The sequence below is a fragment of the Pholcus phalangioides genome, unplaced genomic scaffold (assembly GCF_987345545.1).
Source record: "Pholcus phalangioides strain wild (caught in Gottingen) unplaced genomic scaffold, Ppha-v1.0 ptg000039l_1, whole genome shotgun sequence".
NCBI lineage: Eukaryota > Metazoa > Arthropoda > Arachnida > Araneae > Pholcidae > Pholcus > Pholcus phalangioides.
In genome coordinates this window covers 9953458-9978671 of record NW_028301625.1, presented here as the reverse complement: position 1 = coordinate 9978671, position 25214 = coordinate 9953458, and the positions used below count along the sequence as shown (strand labels likewise).

General features: G+C 34.0%; 1 protein-coding gene across 2 annotated transcripts in view; it reads right to left on the bottom strand.

Annotated features, from left to right (window-relative positions):
- Window positions 1-25214, bottom strand: part of LOC149065555 (cell adhesion molecule 1-like) — a 247602-nt gene that overhangs the window by 120975 nt on the left and 101413 nt on the right. For both annotated transcript variants that reach the window (XM_089253732.1, XM_089253733.1), the window contains exon 2: window positions 11670-11800. In XM_089253732.1, coding sequence (XP_089109858.1) covers window positions 11670-11748 — 79 coding nt within the window. In that variant the 5' untranslated portion in view covers window positions 11749-11800. The remainder of the gene's footprint in view (window positions 1-11669; window positions 11801-25214) is intronic.

The following is a 25214-nucleotide window of genomic DNA, read 5'->3' as shown; positions in this document are numbered from 1 at the left end:
TCAGTTCTTGCCACAGGCAAAGAAGAAAGAGCCCCCTCAACACCTCAAAGAATCTTCCTCTCAGCCGTGCCTTCTGGCAGTAAGGATTGGAACCGATGGAGGGTGCAATTGGGGATTGAACGGCAGGGAAGAAATGAGATAAACGTATTGTCATGGAACAAGAAAGCCAAAGACCATCCAGATTTTTTAAAAGAACTAAAATTTTGAGCAGATTGTTTCCATTAACTAATTCATAATTAGGACAACTTTTGATTTAAAAAAAATTTTTCATCATTGCAAAATGAATAAGCCATATTCATACGAATTTTGGGGGGGCTGAGCCGCGTCTTCAAAAATGTTGGGGGGGTCGGGCCCATGGGCCCTATAGAAGTTTACGCCTATGATAACCTTGCATATTTCCACCGAAGTTGCTCGTACCAGCGTCATCTATCGGCTGTTTTTCTAGTTATTTTTTCCTGTCTTAAAAAAATTCCCGTGGCCTAGTGATGCTAACCCTGCAAACCGTTTTTATTTTGGTTTTTTCCGGTTTTTATTCATTTTTAAAGTTTCTACGGATTTTTTGCCCACATTGTATTTTTAAAGTATTTCAGGTATAATTGTGGAAAGAAATAATTTCAGAATCATTGAACGAAATGACTTTATAGGAAATTTAATGAAACATCTCGAAAAACATTGACGAATCCGACAAATCTTGGCAATCTTGACTTGGAAAAAATTCTGACTCTCTTTTAGAAATAGACTTAGACATAGTGAGATAAACAGTTTCTTAGTTACTTCTGGAATTCATGATTAATTTTAAAAATTATTTCATGAGTAATTTTGAATATTATTTTTTAATCACTTTTAGAAATGATTTCCTAATTACTTAACTTGAAATTAATTTCCGAATTCTTGAAAAAATAATTCTATAATTACTTTTATAAATAATTTCAGGTTTTGTGACAGAAAAAAATCATAATTATTAATTTTCACAATTAGGAATTTTCATAAAATTTCAAAAGTAATTTTAGAATTACTTAACGGAAGAAAGAAAAATCCACAATTGGTGAGAGAAATAATTTCATAATTATTGAAAATTCATATTTAATGAGAAAAAATACTTTCATAATAAAAAGAATAAATCAGGATAAATTTTGAATAAATTTCAGAGTTTTTCACCAATTTGAGGCCTTTTTTAGCATCCGTTAATACGTTACTGTACATTGCATTAGATCATTATGAATCTACATACCATTTTACAATTAAATATCACAGTATGACTTAATGGCCCGTGGGCTTCATGGAATTTTTTGATTTGGCCCACAATGTCCGTAAGGTTGAAGAACCCTGCCTTAGAGCATATAACAACGCTAAACGGGGCAGCCTCCGAAGCCCCTTTTCCCTAAGAAGAAAATGTCAGTCCTCTGTAGCTTAATTCTACTAATTATGTATGTATATTTTCCCCCATTTCTTATCCAACACGCCATCGAATTTATCTCAGCTATTCGCAGACATTTTTTTTGCCGTAAAAGTATGGGTTTAAGATGTGAGTGCATGGAGATTTTTGTCCCAGTTTTGATCAGGGGATTGCATAAAAGTTTAAATTTTGTATTCTTTTTTTAAGAAATAATTTTTTTGGATTTAAACTTAAGGTGAGATGAATGACAACACTTGAAACATTTTTTTTGTGATTAGAGTATTTTGTCTAACAGTAATGGCTGTAACAGTAATTAATCAGGGCTTGGGCAGCCTTGAGAGTGGACGCCGTGCATGACTTTACGATCAACGAGAAAATCACACTCTACAGATTGACATATTATTTTGAAGGAATCGATCTAATGGATCTCTGGATCTAAGCGAGAACTTTAAATATTTTAAATTTAATGTCTAGAACCATTTATTTCATCCTAAAAGAATATTATTTTTGCAAATCTTTAAGACTCAATATTCGAATTTTGAATGTTACATTTTCACGCTACTTGGAATAAATTATTATCAGTGGCTTCCCGTAACAAACCACCTTATTGCAGTGAAGAAAGCTTACAGATGTGCGTAGTCACTGGATACCTGAAGGAAGTTAAGGCACAAGCCTTGGAAAATCTCAGATTGACGTTGTCAATATTTTGCAAACATGTTTCGAATTTACCTGATAAGGCATAATAAAATTGTAATTTCCTATTCAAAAGTATTAGCATTAGCAAATATATTAGCGTCAACATGATAGAACGATCATGGGATCTGCAACATCAAGTGATCTAGTAAATACAGGCCATCCATGAACGTCATATAAAACCATATGCATATTGATTGTATCATTAAACTAGAAGCCGTTAGTTACGCGATCAAAGTTCATCCCCACTTCTTAACCCACTACTGAATATTTTACGAATTAATTACTAAATTATGATTTAGTAATTTGGAGCACTGCTTATGAATCCTGAAACGCAATCTTCTGAAAGTTCAATAAACGAGGTGATACGGGAATCAGAATTATAAGTACAAGAATTAATTTGAATCGCACATCGGAAGATTTACGTGTTAGAATATCACTCAAGAGAATATTCCAAATATTTCCAATGTCACGTAGTGGGATAAATGGCTTTCTCTGCAACGCCGAGTCTTTCGAAACAGGTGGCGTTCACCAAATAGAAAGAGGACTGCTCTCATAACAAAAGCTTGTTGGACGCTACGTAATTAATAACTCTACCTTCCTGACTTTATCTCCTACCTTATCCTTTGAGCTTTTGGTTGAATTGGGTGAAACCATTTCGAAAATTTCAACGAGATTATATCATACAATCAGTTCATGGATATTTGTTCCACGAATTGTATATTTGAAATTTAGATCACGCTTTCTCGTTTTTAAAATATCACAAGAAACATCGTTCAGGATTATGCAATATGGAAACTTTTAAATAACAGTCCATATTTTATGAAAGATGGTAGTTTTGGCCAGTGTATCACCCAATTGTATTACGCACTGGTATCCGGAATAAGTAGAATACGTACATATTTATTAGCATATATGTATTTTACAAGGCCTACACATATACTGCATACATCATTAGCATAATGTGGACACATTGATAGTCATGCCTTTCATATTTATAAATGAAACATTGTAATTCGCATAATATTTATCGTATTATCTGATACGTTTTATGAGTGAGAATATGGGAAAATATATTCTGGAAATTCGAACATGTCCGAGTTGCTGACAAAAGCGCATTGTACTCCAAACATTTTCAGTATTTACAGTAAAATTATAAAAATAATGCAAATATATAAACTCAAAATACTGAATGACTCTTCAAACATAAATATTTTTACCGGTATTAGAGGGAAAATTTATCAGGATCGTTTCATTTATGTAAAAATGAAACGCTTACATTACTAAAAACATTACGACAATATCACGGGATTCACAAATATATAGGGTGTCCCTGAACTCTATCGACAAAATAAGATAAGTGAACCACCAAAAACATTCTTGGCATGGAGAGGTAGGCCTGCAATTAACTTGTTTAGTCAGAAAAATTATTAAATTGAAAAACGTCTAAAATATTGGGATAAGTAACCGCCACATGAGATGCTAAATATGTAAATAATAACAATGGAACTATAACTGTGACTGACTGCCCACCAGACCGTGACTGGACTGGTCATCTAAAAATATTATTGCACGACACACCTATAGACTCCCTTGAAGATCTCGTCATAATAACTCCCGTTGCTGCAGTCAAGATCAATTCCAAACCAGCAATCCGAAGAGTGCTGCAATCGACTCATTAACGGCATTTGCCGGTGTCAATTGTGCAACAACACCCTCGGATGACTCTCTGAGTAACTGCTTTGAGTCCCAGAATAGACTACTGCTACTTATAACCATACACGTACCTCGTAAACATTCTTCTCGGGAAGTTATGAATGGGCACATGTCGGAACGCGTGCGTTTTGGGTGTATGTCTGGCCCTAAGAATTCATTTTGTCAGATTCATGCATATTTCGTATTCTACTTGTGCTGTTATCCGTCTTCCATATTTTTAAGTTCCTAGAACAGACTCATAAATTAATGAGTTTGCACCTTTACTCTGATAAATCAGACCTGCGTAGGAAACTAATATTTTTCTAACTGAACAAGAGAAGGGCCGTATAGTAAGGGCTGTCTCATGATGGGTCGTAGTCGGTACCAGCTGACGTCATCACCCTAGTAGAACTGGTTAACTGCTATTGGGTGCACTAGTCTTCCAAGGTCATGCGTTAGATAAAAAGTATTTGAGCAGTGATGCCACCCACCTGATCCGAGGCCACGCCTACTGAGCCAAGGTGGCTAGAGGAACTTCGAAGGGATGAGGCAGCCGTTGATATACAAGGTGTCCTGTAAATATTAATGCGGCCTTTATCTCATCAACCGTTTGTCGTAGATTTATGGTTCGAATTTAAAAAATTCTCATAATGCGTTCAAAAATTACCCTGCGTTATCATGTGTTCGAATGCTCAAATGCTTTCAAAATTACCCTGTACCAGTTTTGAGAGTAAAAATACAGTGTCACAAAATAAAAAAGTCTAAATTTTTGTATGGCCTTGTCCTCTAACTTTCAATTCAAAAAGATATTTTGCCCTGTCTTTTCTGATTATTACAAAAGAGATCTTATGTTTTTGTCTGCAATAACCTCTGAGATATTCAAATTAAAAAAAAAAAAAAACTCGAGAAAAGTTGATCCTGAGAGAACAGCATAAATAAGGGAAAGGAGCATTGTGTCCGTTAATTTTTGTTGTTATTTCCCAATTTTTCTCCGATTTTTGAATTAAAACACATCAATGAACATTGCAGTTGAATACATGGGATTTAGATTGTTGAGTTCGGAAAAGACAGGGCAACAACATTCTAATTGCAAGTTAGAGGACAAAAAGGGCCGTATAAAATTTCGATCTCTTACATTTTATGACGGCACTGCATTCTCACTCGGAAAACTGGTATACAGGGTAGTTTTTGAACGCCTTTTAATTATTTTTAAATTGGAATCATCTACGATGGACGGTTGATGGGATAAAGGCCGCATTATCACTTACGGGGCACCCTGTATAGCCATGGAACTAGTGAATGGCAAATTCCTGTTCCACAGCAAAGTTTGTATCGACGTATATATTATAACATTTATTTTATCGGCAGATTTCAAGACAGTCCGTATTTGATTTTGATTAAAAAGTCATTGACAGAAGAGTGGCTGATGATAACACACACTCTGGTTCTTAAAGGTTATTTCACTAAGAACATGAGAAAGATGATATTTTTACCAAATAGAATATCAAGGGTTATCCGACACTAGAGTTATAGGCTACGAAAATATTCGGTATCCACTTACGCCAAAGAAATACTATACCAAATAGAGCCGAAAAAAAAAACTAGGATCTATACTCAAATCTTGGTCCTAACCAGTTACATGAGTCTCACGGTAAAACCACTTAGCTAGCCAATGTAGTAATTCTGTCTTTGATACATAGGAAATTCGTGATGTTGGAAAAACCGGAGCAGGATCCTTTGTTAGAATGAATAGTGATAGTCAGTGATCAATACCAGAAAAGGAAAAATATCCTGAGTGGTTTGGCTTAACATAATGCTAAATTGGTAGTTCAGATTCTGTCCGAAGAGCTGGATATTTTCTTTGGGGTGTTTTTTATTTTTTGTTAGAAAATACTTTCGGAATACAGTAAAACCTCGATAAGTCGTCGCTCACGTTATAGAAAAATTAGGACGGCTTAAGCGGAGTGACGACTAAAGTGAAGTGCAGTTTCAATGAGCAATATTATGAAAATCGTATAAATTCACAGTAATATAAAATGTATTAAAATTAGTGGGGCCCATGCAGAAATCAGGTCCAGCTTAATCGCTTCAATCACTTCTATTTTTTATTTGGCAAATTGACTTCTCAGCGTAACTTTCGTTACTTGAGCTGTTCTAATTTGGTAGGTACGGCTGTTACGGTCGTTTTTTACCATATTACAACGCTGCGTTATCAAGCCCTTTCTCTCTTTGCAGAAAAAACCATAGGAATAATATACAGGGTGATCAGCGAATAAGTCCTTATTTCAAAATTGAATATCTCTACAACAAAGATCAATAGAATTATGCGGTAAACGGTACGTTTATTAGCAAAACTGTAAGAATGTTGTACAGAAATTTCGAAAATTTAGTTTTTTTTTTAATTTTTTTTAAAATTAAAAAAAACAAACAAAACTGGAGATTTTGGGGTTCCGAAAATCCTCATTTGTGTGAAGAGAAACCACTGCATTCGCCTAAAGTAACTGCATGGGCTGCGGTATGCGCCAGAGGCATTATCTGCCCCTTCTTTGTGAGAGAAACGATTACTACTGAACGTTACGTTACAATTTTGGAACAATTTGTCAGAACACATACCGTAGCCCATGCAGTAACTTTAGGCGAATGCAGTGGTTTCTCTTCACACAAATGAGGATTTTCGGAACCCCAAAATCTCCAGTTTTTTTTTTTTTTTAAATTTTAAAAAAATAAAAAAAAACTAAACTTTCGAAATTTCTGTACAACATTCTTACAGTTTTTCTAATAAACGTACCGTTTACCGCATAATTCTATTGATCTTTGTTGTAGAGATATTTGATTTTGAAATAAGGGCTTATTCGCTGATCACCCTGTATATTCCCCCTCTCTCTCAGACTTCTCCATAGTGACGAGTTAACCGAAATTACCGACGAGGAAACGAAGGTTTATGAACATTATTAGTTACGAAAGCTGGATGGGATCGAAGGAAAACGACGAGTTAACCGGAGTGACGATTTAACGAGGTTTTACTGTATTTCACGGGAAATTGATTTAGCAGAAAATGTTATTATTGATTGAATGCGCAAACGTTGTTAATGAAGGTTCAATGTATTGCTACCAAGAATTTAATCCCTATAAAGCTTTGGGTTTTTATTTTTTTCATTTTATGTTTTTTTTATATGAAACTATTCGTTTCTGTTTTTCGCTGATACGTCTTTATATTTGATGGATTGACTCGAGCCGCTAATTTTTCTAGTTGCACTCAAACCCTTACAGCAACAAGAAAAGTTGCTGACATGAACATTTTGACTTCAACGATAGGTTTCTTTCTTGTAGGCATCTTCAGAATTATATAGATGATAATTTATTGACTTATTTGAAGTCAAAGCACTTTACTGAGATAGAGGGTGTCCCACAAAGGACTCCCTGATTTTAAATTGAAATAACTCTGGAACGATGATCGATAGACAAATAAAAACAAGTGGTATGTTTATTTGTAAAGTCGTAAAAAAAATCTGATCCAGACGTTTCAAAGATAGTTACAAATGTTGCCGAAAGGTGGCGTAGCACATCAAAGTCGCAGTATCGAGTCTGAGGAACAGGCTATGTATTGTCTAGAACTCCTTAATACACATATGAAGACGTCTTAGTATTGTCTGTCATTGCAATCACGTCACAATCGATTTAAAACGTGAACCTTTCGCAGCACATAGATGGCACAAACGATCGTTACTGAACGGTACGTAGCAGTTTTGGAAAAATTTATCACCTTCTGGGTCGGAGGTACTTCGTGGGCGTATTTATGGTTTTGCCACCTGTGAACTACTGAAATTTTTCTGACTTTTCCCTTTTCTACTCTAATTTCGTTGCCAGTCATTCTTCAGATTTGCCACCGTAGGCTATAGCCCGTTTAGTCCCACTCCCTGTAAATACGTCTGTCTCCAATCTCCAAGTAACTCTTTAGGTCAGTCTCTTTAGGCATGCTTGAATTGGACACTCTTTGGTGACTCACTGACCTCTTTATTCGCTCTTTAGATCACTCCCATTGGTCCACACTCTTTAGGCCACTCCCATTGGTCCACACTCTTTAGGCCACTCCCATTGGTCCACACTGTTTCGTTCACTTATTGATCTGGTCTTACTTTTAAGTCCCTCTGTTTATTACTCACATGCTCACACACTGTGTTGGTCACTCACATGCTTGCACATGCTCTAGTTCACTCTTTTCGTCGCTCACATGGTTGCACACTCTCCTCGTTACTCTTTTTGGTCGTTCGTTAACTTCGAATTTCAAGTTACTTTTTGTCACTCCTATGCTTGCACACACTTTTGGTCACTCCTATGCTTGCACACACTTTTGGTCACTCCTATGCTACACACTCTCAAGATCACTCTTTTGGTCACTTCCCGATCTGTTCCCTGACTCTCAAGATTACTCTTTTGGTCACTTTCCCGATCTGTTCCTTCACTCTCAAGATCACTCTTTGGTCACTTCCCGATCTGTTCCTTCATACTGAAGATCACTCTTTTGGTCACTCTCTTTTATTCTTCGTTTGCGTCCTCTATATGCGGCGAGAAAAGCACATTTTGAATCGATCGTGATGTAATTACATCATTTATAGCCTTTAAAGAACATGTGATAGCCTATTTCTCACACTCCGTACTGCAGCTACATAGTTCCGTGCCACCTGTTGGCAACATTTGTAACTAATTTTGAAATTTCTGTGTCAGATTTTTGCTGCTCTCAAAGCAAACATATCACTTGTTTTGTTCTTCTATCGATCACTGTTTCCGAGTAATTTCACTTTAAAATAGGGCAGACCTTTGCGGAACACGCTGTATATGCTGGTAAAAACACATGACAGGTTCAAAAAAGTGCATTTTATTTATTTATTTATGCAAATATTGTTTGGCAGAAGCCTATACAAAGAATGCGGTGATGGTTGATGTTACAAATAAAATCCGAAATTGTATTACAATCAATATTTGATGGGAGGTTGTTCCGATCAATCAAAATTCAGGGAAAGAAACTAAATTTGGAACAATCAGTGGATTCAAGAAAGGGTTTCAGTTTTTTGGGAGCGGTTAAGCCAATCGTAAAACACTAAAGGTATGATTAGAATATGGGAAGACTCTGTAATGGAGGATTTTCAAAAGTTGGGTTAGACTCACATATCTATGAGAGGTAAGCGGTAGGATTACTGAGTTAACGTTGGAGCTCTGTGATGGAAACAGAGAAGACATTTTAAATATATGAAGGTTTTTAACAGCTGGTTGATACGAAGATATATGTAGGAAAGAGAGAAAATTCAACTGTCCATGCATGCAATTGAACCCAAGTCATCTCACTTGCCGGGTGAGTGCCCTAGACCAGTGGTTCTCAACCGGGGGCCATATGGCCCCCTTGTGGTACTGGGATACTTCAAGGGGGCCACGGAAGAAAATGGAGAAGGGGGCCATGACAGGTGGTTTGGAGAGCTGAGAAGAAAAATTAAGTTGTGAAGAAATAAAGTTTTTATATTAGTGACTAACACTTACAGTGAGAGAGAGAATCCAATAAAACCACCCATAAAACCAGGGCCTTCTTTAGGGCATGGACCCACCGAGGCCTCACCGCCTACATTTTGCAACAAGTTCCCTAGGATGGGGTTTTTCTCAAGTCCCCGGCTAAATTTTTCAGACCCCCTTCCCTATATGAAATTTATTGTATGAAAAAAGAAATGATGAAAACCATATTAGGTCCCGGGCTGTAGCTCTGTCAGTCCCACTCTTGTGAGGGGCCTCATGTCCATAAGTGACCTTATGATATTTTGTATAGTACAATTAATTTTGAAAATAAATAGGAAATATGTAGGCTGTTTATTTCCAGCTAAAGTATGGGACTACCATAGCATCACTTTGCCTAAGGAGGGGGGGGGCCCCGTGATATTGAGACGGTCTTGATAGAACTCGGACTTGCGGGGAGATCAATAAATTTTAGGCTACTGGTCTGGAGGCCAATTTTCTTTGCAAAATTTTTGTTCTGTATAAATTCACTGAAAAAAATCATTTCAATACGTATAAAGTGTCTTGCTTCTAGATGAGAGTTGAAAACTCTGGGTAAGACAGGGGAGCCACGAGAAAAAAAATATGGCTCAAAGGGGGCCACGGGCAAAAAAAGTTTAAGAAACACTGCCCTAGACTAGGGCGCGGAGAGTGACATCATCTTCGGATAAGTCGCCATCTCGTGTCAGTGTCAGAAATTCTGAATTACGTTCATGTGCGGTCCCAATCAGTGCACACGAGCTCTAAGGAAAGATTGAGATAGTCGTTGCCTTTGTAGTCTAGTGGTCTAAGGTGACCCGGCAAGTCAGGGAACTTATGTTTGATTCCCCGCAAGTGCATTTGAATTTTCTCTCTTTCCTAAATATATTCGTGCAACTTTTTCTCAGAGACCTCGTTAGGCATTTCACCTGTTTTGGCATTGTATTTGTATATCTTCGCGTCACCAGCTGATGAAAACCTTCGTATGGATAGCGGAGAGTGACATCGTTCCTTGGATACAATTTATATATATATGTGGTTTATATCTCAATCAAATGAGAGAGTGTTGAAATCAGAGTGGTGTAAGTCGATTAATCCTCATTTTGAGAAAAGAAGGTTTTACTGGAATTGTTGTATATAGTAGAGACCCCTGATGATTTTTTGTTTAATTCACAATCTATTGGTGAACTATTGAAGTTGGGACTTGATTCATTTTTTCTTTCAACAGTTTAGCATTTTTGCATTTCTGGACTTGAGTCAGAATTGTTGAAAATAAGACTTACGCCACACTGACTTTAACCCACTTACATAATTCAAGTTAATATACTAGATGATTCATGAAAAAGTATGCGGTTTCAGAGCTAAAAGTAAGAAATATAAGGGTTAAATAATAACCGAAAGGTTACCTGCAAAATATTTCGTTTATTAATTAAAAAATAATTGGGTGCTATAATGAATGTTGAAAAAAAGAGAAACATGGCTAACAAAATCTAATTAACTATGAAATATTGTAATAATTTTACGGTCAATTATACATGTTCAAACACATTCTGTTGCAAAGTTTTGTTCTAATTTTGCAATATAAGCTAAGGATTCAAAACATTTCTCAATATCTTTCGTACTTTGATAATTAATCAGAATGTTTGAAATGAGTTTGTCCAATTCATTCAGTACCGGGACACAAATTTTATACGATCGCAGTTTTAACCCGTGTCTTCAACTGTCACTGTGTTTTACAGTATCTCGAAACAGTATACTTTTTTATGAATCACCCTGTACAGTTTCAGAAAAAGTTCTCGGACGGAAAGTTTCGTGGTCTTGCTTAGTGCACTACCTATTAAAAATCGATGCAACAAAGTATGTAAAATACCACGCCATTTAGACGGCAATATTTTTAATGTGTTTTCCGGTCCATGGTCAGTCATTCCACGTTATTCCATGCTACGTTAATTCCTTTTGTAGTTTTTTGTATCGTCACTTTTCCGATATGAGATAGAAAGCTGCCATAAAATTTTCTTTAAAATCGGAAAGTTCCAGTTTGATAATTTGAAGACTAGTATAATGATGTTACTCACAAACCTATAATCTACTCTACCCTCATTAACTCATAATTTTAGATTCTAAACCTGAAATTTCCAACATGAAAAAAGATTTTTTAACAGTTTCTCCATCTCCATTCATATAAAAGTGACTTAAAAATGTACGGCAATATCTTACCCATGGGATGGAAATATTGGGTGGCTTAGATAGTATTTCATACGACATAGTTCAATAGTTGTTAAATAGATGGCGCTACGAACAATAACATAAAAAAAATAAGTACAGAAACTTTTTGACGATGATAGATACATAAAAAACTCTAACTCACTTGAAACAATACCAGATGCAATCATCAACAGCAAAACATTCTCAAGCACGCGTTTCAAATTGGATTTACCCTTTCGCATTTTCTTATCCAGATCAGAATACTTCACCTTCTTCGATAAAAACTTCAAATATCTAAATACACAAAAAAAATAGTATCAACGTCGTCTATTCAAAAAATTCAAATATGCAACACATCGGAGAAACAATAATAGTCACCTAAAACATTAGCATACGTTTTCCTAAATACAGGTTCCGAAGGATGAAAAACTTAGAAAAGTAACAAATTCGAAGTATATAAAGTATTCAAAATATCTAGACAAAAAAAAAGAGAAGCAATACAGAAAAAACAATCGTTTATAGTAAGAACAATACTAAGCCAAAACATTCTTTTTGATCGTTGCAATCCTAAGAATTTAGATTGAAATAAACTTCGTACTTTTTTGGTGAAAAAGATAAGAAATGTATACACAGAGACACGTGTTTTGATTTAAATATTTATGATTTGACTTGATTTTTAATTTTATTCGTTTTTATTTATTTATATTTTGTTCGCGTATCTTTGATGTAAGTTTTGAAATTTTTGACGACATTTCTTATTCATTCCTTAAATCTTTGCAAACTCCAAATAACGTCAATCTTACTTTTGCTTAACGCGTCGCCATGAAAGTGTAAACAAATATTTACTTCAGTCTCTCGCTCTCTAAATATTTATGATCTTTTCCCAGAGATATTTCTTTTCCACCTTTATATATACTCTTGTCTTTTTACGAACTCCTCTCTCTCCCTCTTTCTTCATGTTACTTGATCTCGGAATTCTTACGAGTTTCGACTTCATTTTTTCTTATTTATTTTTTACTTTAAATTCGTAGTTTTATTCAAATATTTCTCTCCGCATGCTTTATTCAACGGAGATTAGGTATATGATAAAACATCGCGGTCAATATGCGTTTGAGTACAACAAAAATGTGGATTCGGGGTTTATGTGATGGCACTCGGTTTTTTTTTTCCGTCCACGTCGCGACGTTTGTCACCAGAGGAAAAATGGGTGGAGAATTGGTTTTTTATATACGTATAAACTAAACACGTTTTGTTTTTCCAAGCCACTGTGTTGTCGTGTTTTTTTTTATTTATAATTGCGGTTTCCCATGCTGTCAGACCAGATATGACCCGGGATTTGTCCTTTCCGGGATGTAAGCCCTTTATCAGTGTGAGAAAAATTTCATCTCTGTCGGGGTGCCAAAGTTGGATCAGTGACTGAACAGGTTTTTCTGTTTAAAATAACCTTATTATTGGCAAACCTTGGATGTTACACAATCGAACTTGATTAATTTGAAGCTCAAAGAGACAGCATTAATTATCCAAAATTCGAATCATCCAATTCGAACGTAGAATATAACTATACTTTGGCCAGAAACTCTTAGCTACTATAATAATGTATTGAATGCTATCATTTACTATGCCTGTATAAAACGTGAACGATCACGAAAACTATTTCATTAGTATATTTGTATAATTCAGATTTCTCGTTTTTTGGTTGCTCTTAAATATTGCATAAAATCTTCAAGTTGATTTAGAGAATATGATTCATTTTCGAGCTTCGACACGCCATTTTTTTTAACATGTCAGTAACTTCTGCAAGTGTTGGAATAAGAACCTCTGCTGCTTTCTTATATTCGTGTTTCTGTTACACAACGTCTTTATGTATCCTCTATTCAGTGCCGTCTTAAAGCATGGGCTCACCCGGGCACGGCCCGGGGGTCTCAAGAGAAGAGGGGGACCTCACAAAAATGATAACTAGTTGAAATTTTCGAGAATATGCCAGGTAGGGCCTCAGAAAAATCACTTTGCCCGGGAGCCTATGGAGCTCTTAAGACGGCCCTGCCTCTATTGTATGAATGATTTTAAATTATATCGTTTCTTCTTGTTGCCTCCGTTGCGTAGAAGTCCGCCCTTTCATCTCCTTCTATTCCCGCATGTGCACGTACCCATATAAGTTTAATGTCTGTGTCTCAATGTAAGTTTTGTATATTTTGAAATTCTGTATATGTGTTTCCTTATTATTTTTATTGTATCCAGTGAGGACCTTGACTCACTTGTTAGGTATGAATTCACTATTTTTCTACTTTTAATGAACTGAATGGCATCAATTGCGTACATTTCAGCTCTATACACACACCGTGCATGTATTATTCAATCTATAAATTTCTGCCTCCCTCTCCATTCCATTCTGGAAGAAGACAAAAGCGGCACCAGTCCTTCCGTCCATTCTACACCCATTAGTATAAATAATATTTTAATATTCTTTACTGATATGGAAATTCCAGTCGTTGTAACTCAGTCTCCAGGGCTCGATCAGTACGTATTGATAATTTACCCCTTCATCTCGCCCAATTGTCACACCGTCGAAATCGGTCATTTTCCCCTTTCTTCATTAATCGAAAATATTTCTGGTTGTATTTAAGTTTAATATACAATGGCTCCGTACCAGCTAGCTTCCATAGTGTCATGTTTGATATAGTATCGTATGCGTGTTATTCTGATTAGCGGTTTTCGTTGTATTTCAATAATCTTGTCATTCTGTGTCTTGGTGTCCCTCTACCAAACTGCGGAACCATAGCTAATTGATCTTTCTTTGACACCAAGATACGTTTTTCTGATTTCTGCTCTCAGTTCCCAAGTAGCTTTTTTTTTGCGTATCCATTGATCTTGTAATTGATATTTTTTATATTTCTCTTGATGTTATTTAAGTGGACCGTTAAAGATAACTTTCTATCTACTTTGATCCCCAGGTAGTCAATTGTTCCGCTCTTTTTATGTTCCCGTTCTAAAGTCTAATGGTTGGTCTCTTTGTCATGCCTTTCCCATTCTTACACACTGTATATCTGCATCTTCCGAAGCTGAAATCCATACCATATTCTTCTGCCCATGCTGCGTATGTATTTCTCCAATATATCCCTCATTCTTTCGTTGAAGTGCAAAACTGATGATGCTTCGACCTAAATTAGAAAATCATCATCAAACGCCTGATGTTTCGTGTGGTTCATAGTCTCTGTTTGCAGTATTTCATCTGCAGCTAACAGCCACAATGGCGGTCCTAGCACTGAGTCCTGCGGCACACCTATATTATGATGATGAATCTCAGTGGTATTTTTACAGTGTACCGTTCTTTCATCCAGATAGTTGGTGAGAACGACATTGAAGTATTCGGAAAACAGCAATTCTATAACATTCGTTTCGTGAGTCTCCATTCCTTTTGCACAAATGGCAGGAGGTATGGACATTGTCTTCAAAATTAAGAAAAACCTATAGTATATTCTCGACGGTAGATGTTAAGAGTGGAAGGCAACGTCTACCTGAACTAAATACTTACATGACACGGATCGCTTGCAGAACATCAAAACAAATACTTCGAAAAATTCCTGATGTATGTTTTCTGTGGGTCAACCGAATGCGACGTACAAGATCTGATATACAGATGCGAATATTGGATTAGCATGAGAAATCAAATAAATTTGAAGAACGGAGACCGCGTAAAACTACCAACATTACTGAAAAACTACGCCACAAGACAATTAAAATAATGGATTATTTAAAAATATTAAAATGACCTCTTCCATTATTTTAATTTTATAATTAATGGAAGAGGTCACAGCAAGATATATAGCAGCTTGTAACGGTGGAAACAATACAACAAATTGAAGATGCCTACCCTAAATTACCATATGGTGACTAACTGGAGTTATGCATGGTTAAGGAAAAAGTCACTGGATATGTTTCATTAATTTTTTCTCATTAATTTTAAATTTCAAGTAATTTAATATTATACTACAAAAAATTATTTAAATATGGTGTTTGTGTGTCAGTATTTTAAGAATTTATGAATGTGAATGACCTTATTAATTTAAAAATATTTAACAAAAACGTTTTTTTGGTCAAGAATGCTTGAAATTTTTTATCAATGCTTTGAAAACTTTTTCAAAGAAATATAAGAATTAGCGTGGTCAGAAATTTTATTGAGTAATTATCAGCTGCAATTTTTCAAAAACATGGCAAATTTGAATCGTCCTCGATTCATCCTGGAGATTTTTGACATTGAAAAATCTAAGTCTTGCATTCTGCTCTGCAGTTGGGCATTGTATTTATTATTTCATCTCACCACTGGTAAGTAGAAACGGCATCATCTGAAAATTATTTTTGTTACATCTAAAAACTGTACGTAATGTACGAGAAAAAAGTTATGTAATATGTTAAAAAGTTATTTATGTAATATCTAAAATAAAGCATTTGGGTAATAACTGAAAAAAAAAAATATTTGAGAAACATCATAAACTATTTCAAAAAATTCAAATATTTCAAAAAAATAACTTCAAGTACACTGAGTACACAATACAAGAAAAAACGAACAAAAAAATATATGATCTTCCTTTTTATAGTCTAAAAAAAGGATTTAAAAGGAGCCTGAAAGCACACACACTTATCAAATTTTATAGCTTTTATAGAAAAACCACTAAAGTTCATATCACGAGAGAAATCCAATTTTTACGGATATTTCCCAACGCTATCCTGATGACAAATAATTGATGTGTGTTCATGTTTTCTCTCGTGTTCACATTTCCAGAACCCTATTAGCAAAGATTTAGAATCAAATATATAGACTGTATAAAAATAAATGTAAAAAAAAAAATACTAAACATTTTTTTTTACTTAAAAAAAAAACTTTTTCAAGACTATTTCGGGAAATGCAGAAGAAAAAAATTCCACGAGTTTTCAAAGGTTTATTCTCTTTCTAAGTACCACAATTTATAGCCTGGACGCCGTAAATCTTGTCCAGAGATTATTGCGAGGCAGTTGGTTTTTCGCTTTTTTTTAGTTGGTCCATGTTTTCCGTGCCATAAGACAGAAAAAAAAATAATTGACCTGGAAAATATATATACACAAAAAAAGGAAATGTTCCTTTTAATGTTTCGTATCAGGCAGAATCTCTTGTTCACATGCTTGTACTTTTTTTTTCTTACAGATCACCTTGAAAAAAACCCCCTGGAATACATCCAAGAGAATCGAAAGAAAAGAGATTGAATGGATAAAAAGAGAAAACAAATCTTCACGATTATAACCATCAAAAAATATATGTACATATTGCATTTTTTTTAAGGATGTACATATTACACAGTCAAGAGCTAAAAATGAAATATTTTCGTACGTATTTCAAAACCTTAATTATGTTCTCAACCTCACAACGAAAACCACTCCACCATCTTAAATCACACCAACCATCAAAATGAAAAATCATATTTCATTTTATTAAATCAGAATTGATGGCTTATCTCAACGGGTTATTTCATATCTCGTCCTAATTTCTTTTTGGTCATATATATAAATGCATTATGTTTCTAATTTTTATCTCAGTTTTATCGATTTTTTCTTCAAAGAAATGTGGATAATTAAAAAACAAAAAAAACTCTATTGGAAATGTTTCATAGTTTTAATCTTTGTATCTGTGTATTCTTCGAGAATAATTAACCGCCACAGAGTAATATATTTTTCCCCTGAATTCATTAAATCAAATTTTATTGCATTCGTAACAGAGAAAAAATTATATCGAAATCCGAATTAAAAAATCCGAAAGATTCTATATATATTTGTACGTATCTGAATTAATTTCATTAAAATTATTTGAAATCTTGAAAGAATGATTAGTGAACGAACACGGTTCAAAATATTTTAAATTTAAAATTATGTGTGTGTGGTGTGTGTGGGACAGCTATATATTTTAGGGTTAGCACTTGAACATGGGAGATTTAAGTAAGCTGAGTGCATTTCTTATTGATGTTCTTTTATTAGTACTTGATACGGGGTGATTCCAAATTCACGGGACAAACTATAAAAGGTGTTATGAGACATGTATAAACAAGCATTTTCAATCAGAGAATGTGCGGTAGAATCGCAATAGCGAGTGTACAGCAGCACTTCACTATAAGCTAATTTATTTTTCTGACGGATTTGATGCAATAAGTGCAATCAACCATTCGAGGGTGAAGGGTATTGTAATGTGGTAGGCATTCTCACGGTGCAACCTAGTGAACGCAAATTTTACAAGTCATTGTACTGCTTAATAATTGTTTGGCACAGCATAACCTTGATGGTCTTTGTACCAATAAAATGCAAACTCCAATCCAATCCGAAGGTGCATACGCACCCTCGAATGGTTGATAGCATATATCACAGCAAATTCGTCGAAAAAATGTGATATTTGTTTTTGATGAAGTGCTGTTGAGCACTCTCTAAAAACACCCTCTACCGCCTTTGCTATTGGGATTCGACCGCACATTCTATGATCAGATATGCTTGTTTAGGTGTCTTATATCACCTCTTAAAGTTTGTCTCATAAATTTAGAATCACCCTGTAGATGTTAAAATCAAATTTTATTTCATCGTATTTCATTCGTAAGATAAAAAATGATATTGAAATCCAATTTGCAACATCCGAAAGATTCTATTCATAAAAAAAAGTATCCGAATTGAGAATTACATGAATAAATTCATTATAATTATTTGAAATTCTGTGAGTGATTAGTGAACGATTACGAATATTTTAAGTTCAAAATTACGGGACAGATGTATTTTTTAGGTTTAGCACTTGAACAAGAGAGATTTAAACTTTTAAGCTAAAGAGCATATTTCTTATCAGCATTATTTTATTGCTATTTAAAGAAAATAAGTGAGTAAAATGAAGTGAAATATAGACGTTAAAGAGAGATCAAGTTGATTGTGTAACCAGCCGATTCCAATCAGAGTTAGAAGCTTTAAAGTTTTTTTTTTGATTTCTAAGAGCAGTTTCGAGATCGATTCACTCCATTAACCCACCGGTGGACTCTATACTCTAGCAATTGATGAAATTCTTTTCGATTTCATGATGTTAACTTTTTCTTTTACGATGAGGGTTCAAAACTTTCCCGCATCAGTGGCAAAAAAAAATTTCTATCGACGATTTAGTTGAGAGAGAACCCGAAATCAAAGTAAATTACTCTTACATCTTCCTCAGTGGAAATTTTTGTAAAAAAAAAAAAGACTGAAAACAAATAAAATGTCACTTTTAATATAAAAAAGCCACGTTATAGCTTTATTTCCAGCAGTACACATATTGTTCAATAGTTTAATAGACGTATTATGATTTCTTGATTTCATAGCGGTGACTATTTATGGATTTCTGATGAATTGATTTTAATTATGAAACTCTTTGAAAGATATTTTTTATGACTTTCATATACTGGGTGTCTCATGAAAGCAGTATCGTAAGCAGTTTGAAAATTCGTAAAATATGAAGAAATTGGTGTATTTGAATGCAATTTGCGAAAAAGTTGTACTGATAAAAGAGGATCTTTATTTGGATGCAGAAAAAAAAATTCAAATTTTTGCCGTTAGGGGAAGCTGCATGGAAGCGATCGCAGAATTCTGGACCTGAATCTGTCTTTCTATCCTTTCTATGGCCGAAACGTTCGTAAAACTTCAGCAGGCCATTTGTGGCTGAGGTAAAAACAACCCTCTTTAATAGTACTAACAGTACTCTAATGATATCAACATGACAATGAAAACGTTATGTAAGCGCCAGTAACAGGAAAATTCGGAAGTTGTCAGTCGTATACCCTGCATTTTATAGGATTCTGATTTGCATATTTCCAGCGATTTTCTATCGTGCACCACCCTCTATCGACAAAGATCCGAACTAATTTTTTTCCGCACGGAAAAATAAATCCCCTTTTGTGAAAATGACTTCCTCGCAAACCGCATTCAAAAACATCAATTATTTAATTTCTTATGAATTTTTAAACTATTTACGAATTTCTGAGACACCCTATATGTGTGGGTTTGATAAAGAAAATTTAGTCATAATTAAAAAAGTAATTTTTTTTTTTGTTTTTGGAATCCATAAAGCGAAACATGGAAATTAGTTTTAGATGGAAGAATTTCCAACATTTTTTCCCCATATTACTGCATTTTATTCTCGTTTGAGAAAACGATATAATTTCAGTTGAGATGAGCAAGAAATCAAAAAAAAATTATCCCTTCATCTTCCTCAACGACACTTTTTGGCTAAAAACAAATGAAACACGCCTTTTTTATGGGAAAGGCTTAGCTTTTATTTTAATTATGCTAAAAAACATACATATTGTGGTGATTTCTTGATTTCATAGCGGTGACTACTTCAAGATTTCTCATGAATCTATTAAGAAATATCTAATTCTTCGAATGAGTACAGCATTTTATACATGAGTGGGTTTATTAAAGAGATTTTACTCATATAAAAAAAACAGCATTATATATACGTTTGGTTCTCATGAACTCTCTCTCATGAAGGAAAACATGGGCATTCTTTTTTTAATGGAAGAAGTTTCAGCATTTTTTTGCATATTACTGCACATTTTCATTTCCCTTAACATTCACGTAAGGGAATATGCTGCAGTTTTAATTAACATGAAATCAAAAATAAAATTACATCTACATTTTTCTCAACGGTAATTTTCTCGGAAACGAATAAAAATGTTGTTTTATAAAAATAAAAAAAAATTTGTTAGTTTAGATTCAATTTAATAATATTAAATATATACGTATATATATATATAGCATGATTACATGATTCAATAATGGTGGTTTGTCGTTTAAGTCTTCTCGAAATTGATTTTGAATATGAAATTCTTCTAAAAACTGAGTATTTTTACATATGCGTAGGTTTGATAAAGTGAATTTAGTCATGATGAAAAAACAACATTGTTTTTGACTTTGGAAGTCATGAATCAAAACATGGAAATTGCTTTTGAATGGAAGCAGTTTCAAAATTATTTTTTTTTGCATATTGCTGCAAAATTTATTTTATTTCCCTTAACAATTACAGGTGGAAATATTGTTTTGTATAATTTTAGTTGAGAGATGAATATGAAAATATTTCAATTTTGAACATTAAATAAAAATAAATTACACCTACACACATCTTTTTCAGAAGAACATTTTTCTAACAAATGACTAATAACAAATAAAATGTTCCTATTTATAATAAAAAAAACTTAGTTTTAAAACTTCTTTTAATGATTTTAAAAGATACATACATATTTTGCAATATCTAATTAGGCCATAATTTCATAGGGGTTGTTAAAGATGTAATTAATTTATTATCATTATTATATTATTATAAGCGGGTCACGGAATGACAACATTGTAGCATTCGAATGTCGTCTCGGTTGTTATTGTCATCTATGATGTATGCTGCTGTCATGTATGTCTCTGCTGGATGTTTATTAAAAGGTTTTGTTACGTTCTCGTTCGTAATCGATGTAGCATCGTATCGCTAAATAGGGTTTAATAAATTCTCTAGATTCAATTTTAAAATATGGAATTCTTCGCAATATATATAATATATAGAACTTTTTTGGTGGTAGCAATTTCAACATTTTTTTAGCATATTACTACATTTTCTTTACTTATAAGATATATCTTACATCTAAAACCTGGGCATCTTTCAAATAACAATTTTTTCTAACAAAAAACTGATGTGAATAGGATGTGATTTCTGTTTATAAGAAATTCGCAGTTTGTATTTTTTTTAAATAATTTTAAAAATATACACATATTGCTTAATCTATTATGTTCCATGTGAATTCTTGGGGGATGACTATTTCAAGATTTAAACTTTCTTGGGAATCGATTTTAAAATATGGAATTTTTCGAAATAAAACATTTTTAAATGCGTATTTTCACATATGTGTGAGTTCGATGAAGAAAATTTATTCTTCATCGAAAAATAATATTGTTTTTGGCTTTGGAAACCATAAAGCAAAACATGGAAATTCTTTTTGGATGGAAGCAATTTCTACATTTTTTTTTTGCATATTACTGCATTTTCTTCTTCCTCAACATTTACGTATGAGAACATGGTATAATTTTACTGCATCATAACTTTTAGAAGAAAATAACAAACGGTTAAGAAAATAAATTTTTCCACCTTTTCAAATTCATCTTTCAACGAATTCTCAAGAGATATTTTTTCCTTTCGTTTTTATTACTGGGCCTGCATTTGTTTTTTTTGCCAGTTTTTGGGAAACGCGGTTTGATCCTATCTCTCTTTCTCTCTCTCTCTTTTCACTTTCACTCTTTCTCCGCAGAAATATATACATATTGCTATTCCTTTGCACTGAAACCACAATCCGCGAAATGAATTCACCACGTTTTCCTGCCTTATACGAGACGGTGTTACTTTCTTGAAAGCTCAGGAGAAAAATTCAATTTTCACTGTCATAACTTGAAAGTCTTTCTCACTTCGAAGAATCTTTTTCTCTCTCCTCTCCTTAGAATATGTTAACGTCTTAAAAAGAAGGTCTTCGTCTTCAAAGACAAAAAAAATGTCTCGCGTCTTTTTTATAGACATTATTCCTGATTACAGCAACAAAAATTACATGATAGTTATAGAAATACACTATGCTTTGTTCCAAAGTTATTTTTTGTTTCCTCTTCATCTTCAATCGCTGATAATTAAAATCAAAACCTGCTGCCATAATTAAGTATTAGGTTTGGTAATTATGAGTGAAACTCAACAGAAGTTCATCTGGATTTTATCGGGAGGGAATTTTAGTTCTTTTGTCTGACTAAGCTTAAAACGTCATTTCAGAAGGAAATATAGATTTTTTTTTTTGAAAGTCCCATTTCTTATGGTTCCAACACAAGCCTTGTTTTGTTTATATAATGCTTAGGACCAAAGTCACATGTTGCGAAGTTACATGTTGTATTTATATATATAATTCGTGGATAAAAATTTTAAAGGCGTTTTACGAAGAATGCTATTTTTGACATTCACTTCAAACATGATTACTAAAAATCTATTGATTTTATCATTACAAAATTTTGCCGTATATTTTTGATATTATTAATCAAAATCTAAGGTTTATCAGATGTATTTGTCTGATTACAGTGTTTTATATACATATATAGAATGAAATTTCAAAAAATTCACACGTACATCAACATGCAACTTAGGAGCATATCATACAGTCCTTTAAAAATTTTAATTCACAACCTGCATAAAAACCTGTGGAAAAAAATTCATTCATAGATTTTTTGCAATCGTGTTTTGAATATTACGTGAATTTCGATTAAAATTTCTCATAAAAATGACTATTTTATAAAAAGAGACATGGGTAGTCTAAAAATTGTTATTGTTTCACCATTTTCAGACATTTTGTCGGATATTTTAATCAGTGATGCTATTTTTTCAGAGTTCCAAGAATTTCGAATTTCTTACATAAACATATGGTATACGTAGGGAATTTTTGGCGTCTTTTCTATCACTATGATTATATCCTGGTTTCGGTTTACACGAACTATAATCTAAATGGATTAGATGCCAGCATCAAAATTTAATGCTGGAAATAATCCAAAATTCTAGCGAAGATAACACTAGGAGAAAAAAATGAACTTTAATTCTGGTATCTGTATTGTATTTCAGAACTCATCAATTTCCGATAGAAAAACGGCGAAAAGGATTGTGAGTAGAGATATCCAATATTAGATATGGATTGATAAATTTCCATACCTATGCTATAAGTTCTTATCTGGAATTTTCACACACTCCTTAAAAATAGAAACCTATCATGCTTTCTTTCTTTGAAAAATAATGAGTTATTTTTTGACGATTCTTTTTGTTTCTTAGATGTTTATTTGTATCTGTGAGAAGAATTATATGCATTAAGCAATTAGCGAAAAAATATTACTTATTCGTTTTTTCTCCTCTGTTGTTAGTTTCTGTCGTTTTTCGTCTTCATTCACTCGCTCCCTCATGAATTTGAACATAATTACATTCTCTCATGAACTAGTGAGAGTAAGGATCTCTATCCTAATTTCTCCAAGAACAAGGTCGTTAGAGATAAGAGGCTTTTCACCAATGTTAGTTTTAATTAATTGAATAACACGGCCCAACGTATTCGTACCAGGATCGGGCGTTGGCCATCCAAGCACGCAAAGCCACTCGGGAAACGGATAGAGAGAACAGAAAGTAAGATAGATAGAGAGAGAGAGAGCGATTCCAGAGAACATTCCATAACGAGCCAAACCACCCATACTTTTACACGATGACGTTGAACCTCCGAGCGAGAGATGTCAGCGGAAATCACTTAGAGTGCGAATTACAAACATTTCACGAACACTTCACAAAGTATTCTTACCAACATCATCACCATCCACTTCACTTACAGCTAAATGAACCAACTCTAAACTCGAATCTGTGGAAATTTCTAACAAATTGCTCATAACTCAGCCGTTGGAACTCACGAAAGCGATTTGATATGACAATTGGTTTTCTCGGAATACCTGAATTTGAACTTTTCCTCAGTAATGATTGGGAAAAACTAATTTATTCCCGTCTTATGGCTATTCTCAGGTCACGTCTTTGTTCTTGACTTTTAAAGTTAAGAACAAGTCAAGAAAGTACTTTGAAAATTGTAAACTGATTTCGATTGTCATCGCATTCTTCCACTCTCTATGGTCCGTTATATACAGTCGAACTTGGTAAATTCAAAGCTCCAGGAGACAGCAAAAAAGTTCGAATTATCCAATATTTCAATACATCCATATAAGATAACCAGACTTTTCCGAGGATGATGCTCTCCGCTATCCCTACGAAGGTTTTTAACACATGGCTGATGCGAAGATATATTTAGGAAAGAGAGAAAATCCAAATTCCCTTGCAGGGAATCGAACCCCCGTCCTGGTAAATTAAGTAATTTCAACAATAAATTAAATGATAAACTCAACGGAAATTCCGCAAATATGAACTATCCATGAATTTGGATTAACCACTTCCGAATTACCCAAGTTCCACTGTATTTGTAAATATACATGGCAAATACATACATGGTAAAAGAACCCATTGTACCAATTTCTTTTTAAAAGTTTTTGATGTTTCAGAAAGTACATCTCTTTTAGTACAATTTCAGTACAAAATGTGGCTATATAAAGGCACTATTTTATTTAGAAAGAGTGTGTATTTCTCGTCTTTGTTATTTTTTGAGAGGCGTCGAAATTTCACTTGTTCAGAAATAAATAAGGTGGGCAAGAAGTTCGCGTAGAAAATTTAAAAATTCATAAAAACCGAAGAAATAACCGAAATAAAAAATGGTTTGCAGGATTAGCATCGCAAAGTCATGGAAATTTTTTTAACACAGGAAAAATAACTAAAAAACAGCCGATAGGTGGCGCTGACGTATACAAATCAAAGAAAAGATACGCAAATAACGAACAGAATGCCTTCAAATCGTTCATTACAGCAGTGTGTGTTCCACATGATCACCACTACAGGGGATAACACATTGTAGGCGAGTCACAAATCCAGCTACGGCAGAGTGCAGCAGGTCCACATACATGGTTTACAACGGTGAACTGATTGTGGAGCGCATGCTCTTGTGGCGGATATGCAAATGAAGATTATTCCGTCATCATAGCTTGTGCGGTGATTTGTGCCGTGTGATGCGCATGCGTCCAGCGTTCTTTAAAATAGTTGATTTTT